This window comes from Microtus ochrogaster, unplaced genomic scaffold (assembly GCF_000317375.1).
Source record: "Microtus ochrogaster isolate Prairie Vole_2 unplaced genomic scaffold, MicOch1.0 UNK31, whole genome shotgun sequence".
Classification (NCBI taxonomy): Eukaryota; Metazoa; Chordata; class Mammalia; order Rodentia; family Cricetidae; genus Microtus; species Microtus ochrogaster.
In genome coordinates, this window is record NW_004949129.1 from 3,450,479 (window position 1) to 3,467,779 (window position 17,301).

Genomic DNA, 17,301 nt, shown 5'->3' on the forward strand with positions numbered 1-17,301 from the left:
TTTCTCCGCCTACCTAAGGGTTGGCCTATGAAATGGGCCTAGGCAGTTTCTTTATTAATAAGAAATCATTCCCACATCAGTGTACAGTGTATATTGTATAATAGACGATTGTGTCTACGACATGTTTTAAAAAAAAACATATTGCTTGTTATTTTTGAGGCTTTTAAATTAAACAAAAATCCAACTTTATTTTTTGTTGTAACTGCTTGAGGATGTTTTATTAATTAAGTGACAGATTTGTTATCCTTTATTAATGATGTATTTTGTTGGTCAGTGCTGGGCTAACAAAAATTTCTCTCACTAATAAATTTAGTTGCCCGCGGCAAAGTCTGCTCTCGGTGGTTGGGCTCCCTTTGTCTGTTCCTTCAGAGTCCACAGTAGGGACTCCTGAGGAGGGAGCCCCGCACTCTCTACTTACCCTCCTAGCCCTAGCAAGTCCAAACCACGGCCCCAAAGGAGAGGAGTGCTTGGAGCACCTCTGGGGACTTCCGGAGCAGGACTTCACGGAGCCCAGAGATTAATGCAGATGTCTGTTTTTCCTTCTCCACTATCCAGTCTTGCATCAGCCACAGAGACAAATCCTAGAAGGGACTTCCTGAGCTGGTGGACCAACTCCTCTATCCTGCTCCAGCCCTGGAGGAAGGCGGTTGCCTCTTAGTCCTTTAAAAGCTAGCAGAGGAGTTAAGAACCTTGGCTTGGGCCTGGAGAAATGGCTCAGAGGTTAAGAGCACTACCTGGTCTTCCAAAAGTTCTGAGTTCAATTCCCAGCAACCATATAGTAGCTCACAACCACCTGTAATGAGATCTGGTGCCCTCTTCTGGCCTGCAGGCAGAACACTGTATATATTAAAAAATCTTTGGAGGAAAAAAACCCAACTTGGCTTACAAGGTTGGGTTTACACCAAACACAGTTCCCATCAAGTGAGAGCTCTTTCCATCTTTCCAGGGTCAGCAGCTAGAGGCCCAGCTTCTCTCTGAGAGAAGACCCTGACCAGCTCTGGGTTCTGCTTCTCTTCTGTCCCCAGACCCAGCCCCTCAGAGAGGACAACCGGTTGGCCATGCCTGTTGTGTTCAGGACTTTTTCATCTTGACTGGACTACACAGAAGTCATAGGTTGTGATTTAGTCAGATTTGAAATGCTTTTGTGTGTAAGCCTGAAAGAGGAAGCTAGTCTGCCTCAAACACTTAGACAACTGGACACTTTGTACTTACCCTCAGACCAGCCAGGACCGCAGCTCTGTGTGCGGAGACTTCTGTGCTGGCCTTTCTTTCCCTTGCACTCCAGCCTTGTCGCCAGCCACCTGCAGTAGCCAACTGCCTTTCCCCAGGGCCAGTCAACCCCCACATAGCTGAAAAGTAAGAAGGACAAGGATCACAGTTGGATCTGGGCTCTCTGCCCTTAATCGCTCCTGTCAGCAGAGGGTGTCCCGTGCTGCCTATTCACAAGCCCTTGGGGCATTATTAGACTAACAGCTGGATCAACCCTGGCACAGAAGCCTTATTAGCCCATCAGCCTGCATCTCAGCGTAGCCCTGGCGGCTGGGGAAGGGTCTTGCTGTGCTCTGAATCCTAGGTAGTGTAAAAAAACCTAGCTGGCCGGGCGGTGGTGGCACACGCCTTTAATCCCAGCACTCGGGAGGCAGAGGCAGGCGGATCTCTGTGAGTTCGAGATCAGCCTGGTCTACAAGAGCTAGTTCCAGGACAGGCTCCAAAGCCACAGAGAAACCCTGTCTCGAAAAAACCAAAAAAAAAAAAAAAAACAAAAACCTAGCTGACCACTTTCTGCCACACACTACCTCAGGCACAGGATTACCTGGGGACTTCAAGGTCTGCTTTACCTCCAGCTGACCCCTTGGCCTCCTTTGTGAACAGGATGGTGTTAGCAGGGCCTGGTGGCGCACGCCTTTAATCCCAGAATTCAGGAGACAGAGGCGGGTGGTTCTCTGTGAGTTTGAGAGGCCAGCCTGGTCTACTGAGTGTAGCCAAGGCTACACTGAGAAACCCTGCCTCAAAAAAACAAACAAAAACCAAAAACCAAACAAATGATGTCACCGCACAGCTGGAAGGAGCAGGCTGGTATATGGTAGTTCCCTTCTAGGGGAGACAACGCAGATATACAGGCTGTGGCATTCTACCCCTGTCTCTTGTGGGATGCCTGGAATGTTTTGTTTGTTAAAAATTTATTATTTAGGCCGGGCAGTGGTGGCGCACACCTTTAATCCCAGCACTTGGGAGGCAGAGGCAGGCAGATCTCTGAGTTCGAGGCCAGCCTGGACTACAAGAGCTAGTTCCAGGATAGGAACCAAAAAGCTACGGAGAAACCCTGTCTCGAAAAATCAAAAAAAAAATTTATTATTTAAATTATCCATGGGGGGGTGTATGCATGAAAGCATGCACTCATGTGGGTAGGTGTCCTCAGAGGCCAGAGGCCTCGCATCTCCTGGAGCTTGAGGCACAGACAAGTTGAGTCCACACGTGAACTGAACCCATGTCCTCTGGGAGAGCTCTAAACCATTGGGCCAACTCTCCAGCCCCTGGATGCCCGAGTTTTAAAAGGAAGAGAACATGTCCTGCCTAGCACGAGATCAAGGAGTAGAAAGGCTGGGAAGATGGCTCAGTGGGTAAAGTGTTTGCTATGCTAGCATAAGGACCTGACCTGAGTTCAAGCCTACATAAAAAGCCAGCCCAGGAGGGTTCAGTGGTTAACTTGTATTGGTTGCTCTTCCAGAGGACCCCCTTTCAATTCCCAGCACCCACATGGCAGCTCACAACTGTCTATAACTCCAGTTCAGACATACCCTCACACAGACATACATATAGGCAAGACATCAATGCACATAAATAAAAAATAAATCATTTTTAAAAAAGCAAATCCTGGTGGTATGTTTATCATCTCAGTCCTGGGAGATTCAGAGATAGGCAGGTCTCTGGGACTGGCTAATCAGCCAACCCAGTCTAGCCTAATCGGTCCAAGAAAGAGAACCTGTCTCAAAAACCAAGGTGGATGTCTCCTAAGTAAAAACATCCAAAGGGGACCCCTAACCTGAGTATTTTTGCACTTGCGCAAGCACATGAGCACACACTTGCGCAAGCACATGGGCACATACTTGTACAAGCACATGGGCACACACTTGTGCAAGCACATGAGAACACTTGTGCAAGCACATGCGCACACACACAAACCAAGGGTTCACTGTCAAAGGGGCCTTGTCTGGTTTTAAGCCATCCTGTATCTGAGAGCTGCAGTGGCCAAGGCTGTTGTGCCCATTCTCCTCTGAGCAAGGGACCTCCACCAGACACTTGAAGGGGCTCTTGACAACTAGGTACAGCCACACTCAGAGGTTTAGGGGCCCCTACAACCCGAGTGTGGTTGCTCCTTTGCGAGTTCCTTTCTTAGGTCATCTGTACCGGAGCCCCCCCTTGTATCCTTGCCTCTCCACTCCCCTCACAGGCAACACTGCAGCTCTTCAGCCCAGATTCCAGGCTTACTTCCTGGACAAGGGTAGGAAAGACCCACTTCTTGAAGGTAAACCCAAGCAATGGACTGCTTCATTTTCTTTTGACTTTCTGAGACAATCTTACTACATAGCACTCAAGGGAGCCCTGAACTCAAGATTCTCCAACCTCAGCCTCCTGAGTGTGGGGTCTCTAGGCATGTAACACTATACATAGGGGATTTGTTTTTCTCCCCTCCTCTTTTTTCTTTCTTTTTGGTTTTTTTAGACAGGGTTTCTCTGTGTAACAGCCCCTGGCTGTCTTGGAACTTGCTCTGTAGACAACTCTGTGAGTTGGCCTTGAACTCACAGAGATCCTCCTGCCTCTACACCCCGAGTGCTGGGATTAAGGGCATATGCTACCACTGCTCAGCCTCCTCTTTTTTTTTTTAAAGATTTATTTATTTATTATGTATACAACATTCTGCCTTCATGTATGCCCACATACCAGAGGAGGGCGCCAGATCTCATTACAGATGGTTGTGAACCACCATGTGGTTGCTGGGAATTGAACTCAGGACTTCTGGAAGAGCAGACAGTGCTCTTAACCACTGAGCCATCTCTCCAGCCCTCCTCTTTTTTTTAAAAAACAGATTTTTTATTTTTATGTGCATGAGCATTCTGTCTACATATATGTATCTGCACCACATGCATGCAGTGCCCACAAAAGCCAGAACAGAAAGCATTTAGCTGGGGGCTGGTTTAAGCTTGGAGAGGGATTAGTCCATCACAGCAGGAAGCAGACAAGCATGTCTTTGGAGTAGTAGCAAAGAGCTTGCCATCCTTATCTGCCTGATCTGCAACAGGCAGAGAGAGACACTGGGCCTGATGTGGGCTTTCGAATCCCACCCTAGTGGCACACTTCCCCCAACAAGGTCACACCCACAATCCTTCCCAAACAGTTCCGCTAACTGGGGCCCAAACATTCAAATATATAAGCTTATAGAGACCATTCTGATTCAAATCATCAGTTTATCTAGTTCATGGAACAACTGCTTTCTCCTTTCTCTGCATCTGCCCCATTCACAATTTTAAACATCTCCTTTTTTTTCAAGAAACTGAACATTTTTTCATATATTTCTGACCAAGAGTAGTAAGTATGTTATGTTTATCTTAAAATTTCCTCTGCCAAATATCTTTTGTGTGTGTGGGTGGTTGGAAATATATATATTGAGCCAGGGTTTCTCTGTGTAGACCTGGCTGCCCTGGAGCTCACTCTGTAGACCAGGCTGGCCTCAAACTCACAGAGATCTGCCTGCCTCTGCCTCCAGAGTGCAGGGATTAAAGGTGTGTGCCACCACACCCAACTACTCTCTTTCTTTAAGGACTTTATCCTATTTTCTTTTTTCTCCCAAGCTTATATATATATTTTTTAACACACTGAAACCATTTAGAGGTTTTCTTCATCTGAATCTATCTTTACTGTATATCTCTCTTTCTTCTGACCACACAAGTCTTTAATTTGTCAAGCAATATGGCTAGGATTAAAGCCCTGGGTTTGATGGCTGGATCCAGCCCATTCTTTAGCTTTCTGAGATTCCAGCCTCATGGCAGAGTCATGTTTATTGCCACAACTCTATGGTGTTTCAAGGTCCCTGCCACCACCAAAAAGCATGCAGTCAGTTTTTCATCAACACCATTTAAGTGTTTTGTGGCAGGACTTCTTTTTTTTTTTTTTTTTGGTTTTTTTTTTTTTCGAGACAGGGTTTCTCTGTAGCTTTGGAGCCTGTCCTGGAACTCCCTTGGTAGACCAGGCTGGCCTCGAACTCACAGAGATCCGCCTGCCTCTGCCTCCCGAGTGCTGGGATTACAGGCGTGCGCCACTACCGCCCGGCGTGGCAGGACTTCTTAAAAAAGCTTCAAGGTTTTGCAGTTGAAGCTGAGTCAGGAAGCCTCTCTTAAATGAGATGTGCTTGCCTCTAGCAAGCAGAGCAAATCTTGAGAAATCACTGCTACCAAGAAGCCATGCTTAACTCTGCTCCCAGGCTCTCTCAGGCTTTCTGTGGATGCGCTTGTCCACATGTTGGGCACCATTCTGTTCCCGGTCTCATTGTGCTTCTTCATTCCTAATCTTGAAGGCTGCAGGGTCAGAAGGGCTCCATCCATCCTCCCTCAAGCAAAAGGTCTTGGAGGTAGTCACTGCAGTGCCCGCTCCAGTTCCTCTCAGGCTGCGCATCTTATACATTGTCCTCCACAGACAGGATGGTTTCCTTCACCAGCCCAAGGAGCCCTCAGGGCTGGGCTACCTCTCTAGCCCCTGGTGGAAATCTTTGGGGTCAAGGTGAAATTAAAGGAACCGTAGCAATCACAGGACAGGTGGCAACTGCACACAGAGGTCAGAGGACACCGGGTGTCCTCTTCCCTTGAGACAGGGTCTCTCACTGAACCTGGACGCGTCCTTTTTCACTACAGATAAGCATTTCCTGAGCATGTCTGTGGGCTAAGATATTTATTTATTTATTTATTTATTTATTTTTTGGTTTTTCGAGACAGGGTTTCTCTGTGGTTTTGGAGCCTGTCCTGGAACTAGCTCTTGTAGACCAGGCTGGTCTCGAACTCACAGAGATCCGCCTGTCTCTGCCTCCCGAGTGCTGGGATTAAAGGTGTGTGACACCACAGCCCGGCAGGGCTAAGATTTTTAGATGGAGCCACAGAAGCCACGTAATCTCCCTCACCCCACCTCAGAGAAGCTCCCAGGCTCATGGACAACACCAGCCACACTGGATGAAGACCACAGACCAGGTAGGGAAGCCATCTTGGGGCAGGAGGAAGGGCTTAGCCACACAGCCCCACAGGCAGGGCACTGATAAGGTGGGACCTCCCCAAGTCCCACCCACAGCAAGCCCCTAAGAGCTCAGGCGCAGCTGGGGTGATAAGCTGCTCTGGCGGGAAGCCAACCTTCACCTTTCTGTGTGCCTTGTGGCTCTAGGCTGAATTCACCTAGGCTGAGAATTCCTGAGCTCCGTCCCCAGCCCACCCCACTGTTCGGGAACAGACCTTGCCCTGCTCCCTCCTGCAGCGCTAGAGGTGGTACCGTGACAACATCATTTCACTATCGTCCCAAATTCCAAGCCACTCTTCTCATACAGCTTCAGCGTTCCTACAACTTTAAGTGCCATTTTGGAGGCTCATGACCTTCTAAGCTCCAGCTTCCATTTTCCATCCGGGCCAAACACAAGTGTCCCATAAACCCTCGACAGCTCTGCTGATGGATTCATCTGCCCCCCAAACTTCTACCACTGATAAGTAGCAGCAGCACCCACATACAGCCTAGAGTCAGTCCTGGTGAGCTGATCCCCTCTCCACACTCCCTCTCAATACCTATGCATTAGCCACACCGCTCCCCCCACCCCTCACCTCCAGCTTCCATTTGAATAACACTAAACACTACAGCTGTTTCCAGATGCTTCCTGCCACTGGTCTCACCCTCCCTTCCTTGTCATCCACTTGGTCACCAAAGCAGGGTTCCAAAATACAAATCCGATCGCTAAAATTAAAAAGAAAAACCAGTATCATGCAGTGGTGGCGCACACCTTTAATCCCAGCACTCAGGATTTAAGGGAGGCAGAGGCAGGAGAGAATCTCTGAGTTTGAGGTCAGCCTAGTCTACTGGGGCAGTTCCAGGATAGCCAGGGTTACAAAGAGAAATGTAGTCTCAAAAAGCAAAAGCAAAAAAAAAAAAAAAAACAAAAAAACCAAACAAACAAACAAAAAAACAACAAAACAAAACAGCAGGTATAGTGGTGCATACCTTTAATCTCAGCATTTGGAAGGCAGAGGCAAGAGGATCTTTGTGAGTTCAAGACCAGCCTGGTTTACAGAATGAGTCCCAGGACAACAAACAAGAGTCAAATAGTGAGACTCAGTCTTGAAGGAAAAAAGAAAATGAAAGAAAGAAGCAATAATCTCATCAGACAATTGAATGAAAAAGTAGTTTAAAAAATAAATAAAAGTGATGCATGACTTTAATCCAGTACTAAAGAGACAAGAGGCAGGAGTTTGTAGTCAGCCTGATTTACACAGCAAGACAGCAAGTTCCAGAATAGTCAGAGTTACATAGTGATAAACTGTCTTGTCTTTAAAAAAAAGGGGGGTGGACTTTGGAAGCAAACAGTCGGGAAACAGCCCCTGAACCCCAAACTTCTCAGTTTCATCCTGAGAGAGCAGCGTAGTTCTCTGTGAAACGCAATGCAATTTTGCAAGACATTGCTTGGCTTGAGTTAGGCCTCTCTCAAGAAAAGAAGAACACTGAAAAGATGCACACAGTACCAGTACGAAAATGCAGTGCCCGTTCCAAAAAGACTAAAGGAAGCACCAGCCACGGCTGTTCTGCCACTGGTTACACAACCGCAGGGCAGCTTTGTGGTTCAGACCCCAAATCCCACCAAGCAGAAACGCACAACACAGGCCTGTTGGTTAACTCGAGACAAAGGAAAACAGAGGAGCTCACAGCAAACTTCCTAGATAAATGCCAAGGAAGGGAGAGGCTAGCAAACCCAGCGATCCCCCCCTCTTCCGGTTTGCATTTGTTTTTATGGTGGTGGAAGGAAACCATTTTGCCACTGAGCTACCTATCCAGCCCTGAATGAAGTCTTTCTTCCTTTTTTCTGGCTTTTCTGTAGACCAGGCTGGCCTTATACTCAGAGATCTGCCTGTCTCTGCCTCCCCAGGTATATCTTCTTCTACTACCGGCCACTTTCCCTCTTCCTGACACCTGTCCCAAGGCCCATCTGACAAATATTCCTTGAGACAAATCTATTGTCAGTGCCTCCGCTGAAGCCTGTCTGGACTGGCTGTCCCCATTGATTCCGTTTCCCTTTGCCTAACAGAAACATGTTACCACCTGCGATTCTCTTTGGCTCATAGGTCTGCCCCACTGTGGACAGGAACCATGCTGTTGCCTTCACTTTGGTAACAGTAAGACCTCACTCAACGCCTGGCCCAAAGATAGTCTATAGCAAAGGGTTATCAGATGGATAGGATAAAAAATACACATCTCGTGGGATTTTTTGGTTTTTGAGATGCTTTGTAGACCAGGCTGGCCTCGAACTCACAGAGACACGCCTGCCTCTGCCTTCCAAGTGCTGGATTAAAGGCGTGCACCACCACCACCACAGGCTTCACGAGATTTTTTTTTTAAGGCAGGGGTCACTATGTAGTCAAGTTGGATCTCATGATCCTTTCACCTCAGTCTCCCAAGGGCTGGAGTCACAGGTGTGTGGCACCACATGCAGCTCACACTCTCGACTTTACGGTCTTAGCCTATAAAACCCTAGCTCCAATGAACGTGTAGCCCAGAGTGGAGCTGTCCAAGGAACACTAATGACTACTTAGGTCAACTGCAGTCTCCATCATGTTCATGGAGAAACAATGATAGCCCCCAAAATGCCAACCGGTGGAGAACCCACAGACTCATACAACTGAGCTTTGTCTTTTTCGAGATGGGATTTTATGGGGTCCAAGCTAGCCTCACACTTGCTATGTAGCCAAGGCTGGCCTTCAACTGAGTGCGGAGATTATGTATAGACACACACCACTATGCCCAGCAAGCTTCGTCTTGTTTCTGGGCAGCAGATTCCGTTGATTCAAGCTCTGAGCATAGGATGACAGGTTCCCGCCGCAGACATAAGCCTGCCAAGAAGTTCCTTACCTGACACAGGTCTAGGTGCCTGTCTAGATGGCTTGCTCCTGTGGTTCCCATTCCAGATGCTGACAGACACTAGGGCTACAGTCATCTCCACCACACCTGCTTCTCAGTCCTACATCTACAGCCTGAAATCATTTTGCAGGCTCCCGTCCTCTGTATCCTCAGCTGGCTATTGCTGGCATTGATCATGAACTATGCCTCCCCACTACCTAGGAAGGAAAAAAAAATGTGAAAAGGGGGAAATAACCAATATGCAAGAAGCCTGGGAGAGGGGCAGCCCTTCCATCTGTTAGCGCAGCGGCTAGTTTGTTTTATCCACTGCCCAGGGATAGGATGCGCTGAGCCCAGCCCACCCCTAAGGGAAACGAGGCAGGAGTGGATTCCAAGGCATAGGGGAATACCACTCCGGTCAGGGGTAGCCTGATCGCAATTTTCCCTCTTCTTTCTATTCAGCTGCCTCCCTTCTCACCTCGCAGTCTTCCCCATGGCACCAGAGCATCTTCCCAATCCCCAGAGTACCACCCCACCCTCAAGGCCCTCAACACTTGTCCTATATGGTCCACAATCCGTTTCTACCTTTGCTACTCTCAAGCCACAGTCTTTTCCCTCCACCAGACTACCCCTTTTTCTCCATGTCCCATCACCTTGCTTCAGAGTCCGGCCCTAATGCCTTGTTTCCTTCCCCAGTCTACCAACCTCCGCTTCCAGGAGGTGCTTTCTGCCCTAGGCTCTTTTTTTCAGTAGCTCAGCCACTTAATGCAGACCACTCCTCTCCAGTTCCCGAGACTCCGCCCCGCCCCCGCCTCGGCTGCAGCGGTCCCTATACCTTTAACAACCCTCCACGTGCGTGTTAACGGCAGTGACAGCATTTCCTTGTCTCTCTGCTCCCGTCCCTGGAGGCACATTCCATTGGCTGCTGACTTCCTCTGTTCTCGTTCTAATTGGTCTCGCTTCAGGGAACTCAAACCAATGAATTCTCCGCGTCCGTCTCCAAGCTCTGATCCTGGACAGCTATTGGCTGTCCTGGCACCTTGGTTCCGAGAATTTAGAACTTGTTAGCTTGTCTGGGCTGCTAGCTAATTCTTCCCAGGCTAGACACCCAGGCTAAGCAATTGGTTCCGAACCCAGAGGAACCCAGGATCCGACGACGCCGGGTCACGTGCCCGGCTGCCTACATGACGTACGGGCTGCTGAGCGTCAGCGTGACGTTCAGGAGACCTTCGAAGTGGCCAGGCTACCTCCGTCACCTGTGCTTTCGGGGTGCTGTCATGGACCTGGGACCGATGCGCAAGAGTTACCGCGGGGACCGAGAGGTGCAGCCGCTGACGCCGGGGCACGAAAAGGGGGTGTTCCTGAGTCATCTTCCAAGGGGTTGGAGGAGCGCCTTGGGGCTTCAGGGGCCACTCATGGGGCAACAGGATTTAGGGATCACTCTGATGGCAGAAGGTTGTTTCAGAGACAACTAGGGAGGAAAACGTGGGAAAAAGATGTATCATAGGCCTTTGTGAAGGGTACTGACTTCAGAAACCACCTGGGTTGGAACCCAGCTTATTTTCCCCCACCATATCACCTTGGGCAATTTATCCTATCTGGGCCTCAGTTTACTAATCCATAAAGTGATAATACCGACTTTACAAGGGTCTGTGGGTCTAGGGTTTTTCTAATTTTTACGTTTTTATTCATTTAGTGTGTGTGTGGTATATAGGCCAGGGGACAGTTTTTCAAGAATTGGTTTTTTTCTTCCATCATGTAGGTCACCCAGGATTGAGCTCAAGTCGTCAGGCTTGGTGGCAGATTCCTTTACTGGCTGAGCCATCTCACCAACCTGTATTCAGGCATTTGCAAAGTACCTATATAGTCCCAAAACCCTTGCCTGTGGTGACGCACGCCTTTAATCCCAGCACGCAGGAGGCAGAGGCAGGTGGATCTCTGTGAGTCTGAGGCCAGCCTGGTCTACAAGAGCTAGTTCCAGGACAGCTGGGACAGTAACACAGAAAACCCTGTCTCGAAAAACAATGACAAAACAAGTCACAAAACACGGTATAAAACAATAAAGGGGTGGAGGGTGGGTCTGTAGCTCAGTTGGTGGAGTTCTCGCCCAGTGTGCGCGCACAAAGGTTCTGGATTTTGTCCTTAGCCAAATAAACTAGGTGTGGTGGCTCCAAAGTTCGGGGTCATCTGTCTGCTGCACAATGAGTTCAAGGCTAACCTGGTAGCTTAGTTTTTAACTCCCTCAGTACCTGCTGGGTTTCCTTTTCCCTCCTCAGCTCAGGGACCAAGAGGTCAATTTTGGATGTGAGATCTAGAGCTGCATCTGCTAAGCGTGACTGTGTGTGAACATTTCCAGAAGTGCTTGTCTAAAACATAGGTCTTTGTGAAGCTTAGAACTAACCCATGAGAAATGATGAGGTGGCCTGCGGGAACTTCGGCACTCTCGAACCCTGGTTCGTCCCTTCCTGGTTAGGAGACAGAAACTTACTGGGTCATTTTATACCTGTTTCATCTCCTATAAATGGGCACAGAATCTACTTCCTGGTAGTACTTTTATTTCAAGGTGTTTTTGTTTGGTTTGGTTTTTCAAGACAGTGTTTCTCTGTAGCTTTGGAGCCTGTCCTGGATGGAACTCGCTCTGTAGACCAGGCTGGCCTCGAACTCACAGAGATCCCCCTTTCTCTGCCTCCTGAGTACTGGGATTAAAGGTGTGTGCCCCTCCCGTGCCCGGTTTGTTTCAAGGTTGTTTAGAAAACTAAATGCATTTACACTTGAAAAGTACTTCTTACCAGGCACAAAAAAAGCATTATGTGTTCACTAAATGAGTCAGTCTCTCTTTCTAGGCATTTGAGGAGTCTCATCTGACCTCTCTGGACCCCATGAAGCAGTTCGCTTCCTGGTTTGAGGAGGCCATTCAGTGTCCGGACATAGGGGAAGCCAATGCTATGTGTCTGGCTACCTGCACCAGGTAGGCACAGCCGTGGGCCCCTGTGTGGGTGGGTCCAGATGGTTGAGACGTAGGAAGGCCTAAACTAAGGGCACTCAACTGTATGTCTGCAGTTCTACTAAAAGAGCCCCAGCTGAGTTACCGATCTTCTCTGAGCCCCAGAAAACCAGTCCTTAGCTGGTAAACCAAAAGGCCAGATCACTGAATGCTCTTCAGCGATAAAATGCAGCTCCTTATACATCTTGATCCTTGATGTGTCTACTCATACCCTTGACTTCCCTCATGCTCATGTCTGCCCAAGCCCTATCGCCCTTCATCTCCTGGGACTGCTCCCAAGGCCCTTTCCATCTCCTGAAACCCGGCATAGGACTTGCCAATCAGTCCTACCCTTTGAGAAATCTGTCTGTCTGTCTGTCTGTCTCTGGTTTTTTGAGACAGAGTTTCTCTGTGTAGACCAGGCTGGCCTCAGACTCAGAGATTATTTCCTGCCTCTGCCTCCCAAGTGCTGGGATCAAAGGCTTGTGCCACCACCACCAGGCGAGAGATCTCTGTTAGCCTCCTACTCAGTTGCTCTTTTCCCTTCTCACTAAAGCACCAGGCTTGGAGACAGGGCTTTGACACCACCCTCTGGGTTATCACTCAGAGCTCTGAGCAGAGGTCTGTCCATCACTGCCTCTTTTTGAGTGCTCAGTTGGCTCCACGCTTTGGTGTTGATCCTTTCTCTTCCAGTCTCACGAGCTTTTCAACATTGTCACAGTAAGGTGCCATGGACTGGGTAGCTTAGGCAATAAAAGTTTACTTTTTACACTTCTGGAGGCTAGACGTTCAAGAGCAAGTGGCTGTCGGGGATGCTGTATGCCATACATCCCTTAGGGAGACGCTGTTTGCTCCACAAGGAGCCCCAGACAGTGGAATCACACTTGTACCTCCAGCAAAATTCCCAAGGGTGTTGTTTGATGGCACTGGACTCCACAGCTTGGCCTTCTGACCCCTCTCCCCCTCACACCCCCCAGTTTGTGGCTATGTATTACACGATTGATATTTGACTCCCTAAGGGGCGTGGCTGAAGGGGTTGCTCAGGGGTGAGAACGCTGGACTGGTTTCTGACCTGATGCTCTGCTGTGTGCCCTAGAGACGGAAAACCCTCTGCCCGCATGCTGCTGCTGAAGGGCTTTGGCAAGGATGGCTTCCGCTTCTTCACTAACTACGAGAGCCGGAAGGGAAAAGAGCTGGTGAGGGTCAGGGCTGGCAGGGCCAGCCTCCACCCTGTTTACGAGGTCTTCTTGCCACCCCCCTGCTTCGTCTGTCTCTGCTCAGGCTCCTTCCTGCTTCAGGACCTTTGTACTGTGAATGAATGACCCACACCCCCCACTCCATCACCGCTACCCAATCAGCTGCCATTCCTGTGGGTCTCAGCCACATGGTCCCTCATTAGGGAAGCCTTCCTTACCTAACACTGAGTCAGCCCCTGGCACATGGCACTGTTTGCCCACAGGGCACCTTACAGCTTTACTTTGTCATTTCTTTTCAGCCTCTGATGTGCATTTGTTTATGTGGTTACACGATGCATATTTGCTCCCCAGTAATCTCTGTGGAGTAGAGCTTGCCGCTTTTTATTTAATCTGTTTTGTCCCCAACACCTGTTCTAAGAGGCGCAGGAATTGGCGTTTCATTTGTATTTAGTCATGCCACCCTGGGGTTCATTTCACTGCACCTCCCAAAGCTCTATGGGTGAGCTGGGTGTGGAGGCTGAGACAGGAGGATTGGCACAGGCCACAGAGTAGGACTCTATCTCAAAAACAACAATGAGAACAAAACAAACAATAACAAACATATCTAACGCCACAACTCTGGTGGTTGGAGAGGCCAAGCCTCACTCCGGAGTTAAACCGGCTTAAACCCGGCTCTAGCACCAGCTGTGTGAACTTCACGTCACTCTGCCCTGAGAGCCTGTCTTCAGACCTGAAACAGGAGGCTCGCCTTTGAGAGTTTAAATGAGATGGAACAGTGAATGCATTTGTCGAAAGTCTCCTCCATCTCCTGCCTTCCTCCTCCGTGCAGGGAGTATCGCTTTCCTGTGTCAGTGGTATCTATGACTTCCCTCTTGTTTCAGGACTCGAATCCCTTTGCCTCTCTTGTCTTCTACTGGGAGCCCCTGAACCGGCAGGTGAGTGAGCATCTCCACGACAACTTCCTGTGGACTGTGTGGGCAGGGGTCAATTTATAAACGATTGCAGGGAGGGTCCCCAGACCAGGCACATTATTCTGCTTCTCACGCACTCTCAGACAGTCTGGTTGGAGCTGAGTGGTGGGGCAGCAGATAGAGAAAACAGCAACAGGGCATGTACAGCATCGCCTAGCCAGGGTCATCCGCATGCAGGTACGTGTGGAGGGCCCTGTGAAGAAGCTGCCTGAGAAGGACGCCGAGAACTACTTCCATTCCCGTCCCAAGAGCAGCCAGATTGGGGCTGTGGTCAGTCGGCAAAGTTCTGTGATCCCCGATCGGGAGGTGAGTGAGGCTTCAGCATGATCCTCTTGATTCCTGAGGCTCTGGGCACATCCCCAGGGACTGTCTCCAGGAGATGCCAGGGCCCTGTCAATCTAGCAGAGAGAAAAAGACGATGCTGTCCCTGGGGAGAAGAGTGGGAAGATTGAAAACAGGCCTCCTCTGTCTGGCTCTCCTGTTGACCGCTGCCCCAGAACCCCTCGCTCCCCTCTGTCTCCCATACCTGGCCAGGGTCCTGCCCCAGAACCTATGTTCATAAGTCCTTAAGTGGATCATCACCCATGCCTGGCTCCTACTCTGTCTTCCCTGAACAGTACCTGAGAAAGAAAAATGAGGAATTGGGGCAGCTCTACCAGGAACAAGAGGTGCCTAAGCCGGAATACTGGTAAGTGATACCTGTCCTGATGGACATCCAAAAGGGACACGGTGGCGGGGAGTAGGGGGGCAGATCTCCTTCTCTGGGAAACCCTCGCCAGCTCATCCCAGGAGCTTCCTGCAAGAGAGTTTAGGATGAGAGAGGAGGAGGGCACAATAAAGCTCTGCTTCTCCCGTAGGGGTGGCTACATCCTGTACCCCCAGGTGATAGAGTTCTGGCAAGGCCAAACCAACCGCCTGCATGACCGCATTGTCTTCCGGCGAGGCCTGACAGCAGGAGACGCCCCCTTGGGACCTATGACCCACCACGGGGAAGATGACTGGGTGTATGAGAGACTTGCACCGTGACTCTGGACTCAGAATGTGGGGGAATTGTCTGAAATCAGCTGAGAGAGAGTGGGGGAGAGCTGCTAAGAGGGTGAAGGACTGGGAGCCAGGTTTACATTTCTCTCTGTTTTGGGGGGTGCTTGGGCTTAAACCCTAGGACCTTGCTCATTCTAGGTAACACCACCGCTGAGCTATAGTCCCAATATTTTTTTCTTAACCTTTTATTTGGAGACTAAGTCGCCTCGGCTGGCCTTGAACTCACTGTGTGTGTACCCCAGTCAAGTCCTGGCCTTAAGTTCCTCTTGCCACAGTCTTTTGAGGAGCGGTGATTATAGGCCAGTGCCACCAGGCCCAGCTCTAGTCCATTTCCCTTCATATCCATCCTTTATGTCAAAGTCTCTCTAGGACTCGAACTCCTGAGCTCCTTCGAACTCAGCCGGAGCAGAGAGTGGTCCTGTCATAGAGAGTCACAAATGGCAAAGGATCTCATAATTATCTCCCTTGGCTTGGCTTTGTTTGTGGGTTTTGGAAAAGCCCATCGAGGGGGCAGCAGCTGGTATGACTCCGTTTCCAGCAACAGAATCATCAGGCTGCCGACATGCATGGCTCACTGGCCACAGAAAGGAGACTGGGCCAATCCGTGTTTTCTGTGGCTCAGCCAGGATCAGAGAACTACTATTTGTTCTGGTTGGCCATGAACTTGTTACTCTGGACGCTGTACTTCTTTTGACGTTGTGGGTGTGTGCGTCAGCCTCTGTCACTGACAAGGGTTCCTCTTCTGCGTTGATCCCCCTACTTAAACCTGGGTCCAGAAAGACATTGACCCTGTGGCTACCCACCAGGCACCCTCCCCTCCCTCACCCCTTTTGCTGTTGTGTCGTGGACTGTGACTTTGTTAGTACGTGCACATGAGTTGTTGAAGAGAACACCTTGCTGTACTCCACCTCTTTTAGGGGGTTGTGTATGTCCCCAGCTTTTAGCCTGATCTCAGCTGTCATTTCCAACATGCAAGTGTGTAATAAAAACTTGTCGGCCGTGCGTGACATTAAATGCTTGACCTGACTTTTTTTAATTAATTAATTTATTTATTTATTAAAGATTTCTGTTTCTTCCCCGCCACCGCCTCCCATTTCCCTCCCCCTCCCCCAATCAAGTCCCCCTCCCTTGTCAGCTCAAAGAGCAATCAGGGTTCCCTGCCTTTTGTCGGTCCCAGGAGGAGGTACCTCAGCAGACAGGAAAGCTGGGGAGCAAATGGATGTACAAGACTTTCCTCCCTCCTAGCTTCTGGCCAGACAGATTGGGTCCAGCAGGGGGAGCCCACTGGCTAGAGTTGACCCTTACTGGGCAGTGGAGGCCAGTTCCGGGCGGCCTCTTCTTCCTCCCCCTTCCTCCTCTTGGGTGGCTTCCCAGTGAAACTGTGGTTGATAACCATGGCCTCTCCCGGGTCCTGCACGTGTTTGCACTCTCGGTTCCTCCTCCTCCTCCTTCTAGCAGCTCCTGCAAGCTTGCAGCTGCCTTGCTTGGGATTCCCTGGGGCAGCTGGGTCTCTCGAGCCAACCAGGCCTTCAGCTTAGGGTGACATGTACTGTCTCCTTGGAGGATTCCTGCAGAGATCATTCTAGGGCATGTGAAACACAGAGACCCCATGGAAGGAAGTTCAGCAGTAGCATGTTTGTCTAGCATGTGTACATTCAGTCCTTAGCATTGTGTCTGGCAGAGGGGAGGGGGCATAAACCAAGTGGTATGGTTCATGCCTCTAATCCCAGTTCTTGGGAGGCTAGGACAGGAGGATTGTAATGAGTTTGAGGTCAGCCTGGGCTGCATAGTGAGTTCCAAGCCAACTTGGGCTGCACTGTGAGCGCCTGTCTCTAAAAAGCAAAACCAAACGCGAGTCTATACCCAGTACCCATCTTCATTTCCTGTCTGGAATTAGGTACTCCCTTCAGGATGGCTCTTAGAGGCTACCCAGACTCTAGGCTCACAGGTTGACTCTCCCATGGGTTCCAGAGCTTTT

At 49.7% G+C, this 17,301-nt stretch overlaps 1 protein-coding gene and 1 long non-coding RNA gene across 4 annotated transcripts in view; one reads left to right on the top strand and one right to left on the bottom strand.

Annotated features, from left to right (window-relative positions):
- Positions 1–9,985, bottom strand: part of LOC113458465 — a 20,473-nt gene extending 10,488 nt beyond the window's left edge. For 2 of the 3 annotated variants that reach the window (XR_003378845.1, XR_003378843.1), the window contains exons 1-2: positions 9,145–9,985; positions 1,213–1,349 (exon numbers count right to left, since the gene is read on the bottom strand). This is a non-coding gene — a long non-coding RNA (uncharacterized LOC113458465). The remainder of the gene's footprint in view (positions 1–1,212; positions 1,350–9,144) is intronic. The other variant, XR_003378844.1, reaches the window with a different exon arrangement.
- A 209-nt stretch (positions 9,986–10,194) lies between these two features.
- Pnpo (pyridoxamine 5'-phosphate oxidase) lies at positions 10,195–16,330 on the top strand. The gene is made up of 7 exons (XM_005368336.3): positions 10,195–10,454; positions 11,976–12,100; positions 13,212–13,311; positions 14,193–14,246; positions 14,460–14,588; positions 14,900–14,970; positions 15,140–16,330. Exons 1-7 carry the CDS (start codon positions 10,317–10,319, stop codon positions 15,306–15,308), a joined length of 786 nt encoding a protein of 261 aa, XP_005368393.1. The 5' UTR covers positions 10,195–10,316; the 3' UTR covers positions 15,309–16,330.
- Positions 16,331–17,301: the final 971 nt, after the last annotated feature.